Consider the following 2,904-nt stretch of genomic DNA (forward strand, 5'->3'; position numbering starts at 1 on the left):
TGATCTGGCCGCCTTCCCCTTACCTCCCTGAGGTTCCTTTTTAAACCTTGTTTCCCTCACAGGATCGTGGGTGGGTCTAGCTCGGCACAGGTGAGGCTGTGCTTTGAAGTCCCCCGCATATCTTAGCTGTTCTGAGGTCTTGAATTTTACCAGGCCGGACCCACGGCCAGAAGTCAATAGGATCAAACCAGGTAGCGAGAGTTATAAATAGGAGAGTAACCCTGTAAAGTTGCGACTCTGAGAGCAGCGGCCCAGGTGGATGCAGTGCCTGGAGGGAGGCGGGTGGAGAGACAGCAGCTTCGGGGACAGGGGGTTCGATTTTCAAGAATGGCGGTGCTCTCCGAGATTCGGGGCGACTTGGCGCGGACGTGTGTGCCGGCTGGACAGCCATGGTGCGCTTCGTTCCTCTTCCAGGAACCACCTGAAAGATATCCCGGAAGCGATCTCCGAGAGCCAGCACCTGGCCTGTCCCCACTGTGAGTTGGGTGAACTCGGCGTGGGAGGCGCCTGGGGCGACACCAGGAGCCAACACAGCAGACTCTCCACCTGTGGTGACCGCTGGCCTGTCCCAAACCTCCCGTCACCACCCCCCGGGTTATTTCTTCCACTCAAGACAAGTCCGTGCCCTGGCGGGAGTTCCCAGAGAGGCAGACAGAGACGGAGATGGAGACAGAGACAGAGAGACAGAGATGGAGACAGAGATGGAAACAGAGAGACAGAGATGGAGATGGAGAGACAGAGAGACAGAGATGGAGACAGAGATGGAAACAGAGAGACAGAGATGGAGATGGAGAGACAGAGAGACAGAGATGGAGACAGAGATGGAAACAGAGAGACAGAGACGGAGATGGAAACAGAGACAGAGATGGAGATAGAGAGACAGAGAGACAGAGAAAGACAGAGAGAGATAGAGACAGAGACAGAGAGACAGAGATAGAGACAGAGGCAGAGACAGTCATAGATGGAGACAAAGTAGAGACTGTAAGTTTGCTGAATTTGTTTATTAGTTCTAACATCTGTGTGTGTGTGTGTGTGTGTGTGTGTGTGTATGTGTGTGTGTAATCTTTAGGGTTTTCTCCATATAAGATCATGTCATCTGTGAACAGAGATAACTTTATTTCTTCCTTTCCAATTTTGGTGCCTTTTCTTTCTTTTTTTTTTATTTTTTAATTTTGATGTTTTTGTCTAATTGCTCCGGGTGGTACCTCCAGTATCACGGTGAATAGAAGTGGCAAGAATGGGTGTCTGTCTTCTGACCTCAGTGGAAATGCTCTCAGTTTTGGACTGAGCTTGTTGTAAGCTGTGGGCTTGTCAGATGTGGCCTTCATTATGTTGCCCGATTTCCTTTTATTCCTAGTTCGCTGAGTGTTGTTTTTTTAATCATGAAAGCATGCAGATGCATTTTTTGCATCAATTGAGGTGATTATTCACAAACAAATTTCTATGAAATACTCTGCAGCCTCCCACAAGATTCTGCAAGATTCTTGCTGCCCAGGCATGCTAGTGGCTCCCCATCTTTTCGCTTTTTGGATCCTCTTCGTGGGGGTGGGGGGCATAGAGAGGCCTTCACCCCTTCTGTGTAACCACAACAAACAGTCCTAGTGGCTGCAGCTGGCACCTCCTTCTTAGACTGACTTTTGATTTCACTCAGTGAAGTCAGAGCACCTACGCTTTGAGCTTCCATCAGTGTATGCATCCCAATAGTCTTCTATATCGCTATGGTTCCAGTGCCGCAAACCTGGCTAGGACCTGCTGTCCATCTCCAGAGAAGCCGGCGAGCTGTGCCACGCGTGGAAGGGGGCAGGGGTGGTCTCTGTCCCACGGCAGACGTTCAATGTGGTCCACACAGAAGCAGAGCTGTGCACGGTGGCTGGGAACCCGACGGGCGGTGTCAGTGTGTCTTCCTCTCGTCTGTCCTAGTGGGCGGCTGGATCTTCTCCAACCCGGAGGAGTGTGCTCGGCCGGGAACGCCAATTTCCAGTATGCGCCTCCTCTGCCTCTGTCTGCCCCTCACACCCACCACGGCTGTGAGCGCTACGCTGGGCCTCCGCGGGCACCGGCCGGCCCCCTACCCGTCCGCAATACATGCACAGGAACCATTCTTTCTCAAGGTGCGGTGGCTCTGCTCACTGAACCCCAGGCTCCAGGGTGGGGGGGGTGGAGGAGAGAGATGGATAAACCGTAAAAGAAGTGTCTGAAGATGAAAGAACCCCTTTCATGGAACACAGGTAACATCATTGCATGTTGCTATTTTAATGTTTTCTTTTATATACTAATAGTTGGTTTTAGACAGGACGTAGCTAGCGTTTTGTAATTTTCGTAAGACACCGAGTCTCCTGGTTTGTGATGGGTGTGATGGCGCAGGGCATGGTGCCCGGAGCAATTCCAGGCTTCGCCTCAAAAACCAGGTTGGAGGTGCGTCTGAGACAGCTGCTCGTTGCCTTCACGGGGCTTTTCTGCAGTTACATGGCTCAGTCCTGGGAGCTCGGGCCCCGCACGGAGGCGCTGCCCGGAAGGTCTCCGGGGCGGTCACTCTGCACCCAGGCTTGCGTAGGATTAGTTGAAGGCACACAGAGCCAACCTTGATCATTTTTGGTCTGATTATTTTTTACGTTGATGCTGATGTGTGCTTTTACCCTCACTGACTGCTGCCTTGCCTGCGCTGGCCTGTGTCAACCCCTTGCCTGGCTATTTTTATGAAGGAGGGAGCAAGGGAACCAAAGATGGATTTCTCATTCAGTTATTTATGCAAAAAATATTTATCAGGGGCCAATGGAATTCCCGGTTCTGCCCACGAACAAGTCAGACCCTCAAGGAGCTTCCATCCTCCGATGGGGAGACTGACATGAAACAAGACAAACAAGTCAAGTCCGTGGCTGGGAGGTGGAGGAGGTGTTAAGCCTG

At 51.8% G+C, this 2,904-nt stretch overlaps 1 protein-coding gene across 1 annotated transcript in view; it reads left to right on the top strand.

The window, feature by feature from the left end:
• The window catches only part of LOC102422864 (T-box transcription factor TBX19-like), a 21,512-nt gene that overhangs the window by 13,447 nt on the left and 5,161 nt on the right, over positions 1-2,904 (top strand). Inside the window, 5 exon segments of the mRNA XM_023748078.1 lie at positions 415-476; positions 1,921-1,944; positions 1,947-2,041; positions 2,043-2,081; positions 2,083-2,111. Coding sequence (XP_023603846.1) covers positions 415-476; positions 1,921-1,944; positions 1,947-2,041; positions 2,043-2,081; positions 2,083-2,111 — 249 coding nt within the window.

Source organism: Myotis lucifugus, unplaced genomic scaffold, assembly GCF_000147115.1.
Source record: "Myotis lucifugus unplaced genomic scaffold, Myoluc2.0 scaffold_1122, whole genome shotgun sequence".
Taxonomy (NCBI): domain Eukaryota; kingdom Metazoa; phylum Chordata; class Mammalia; order Chiroptera; family Vespertilionidae; genus Myotis; species Myotis lucifugus.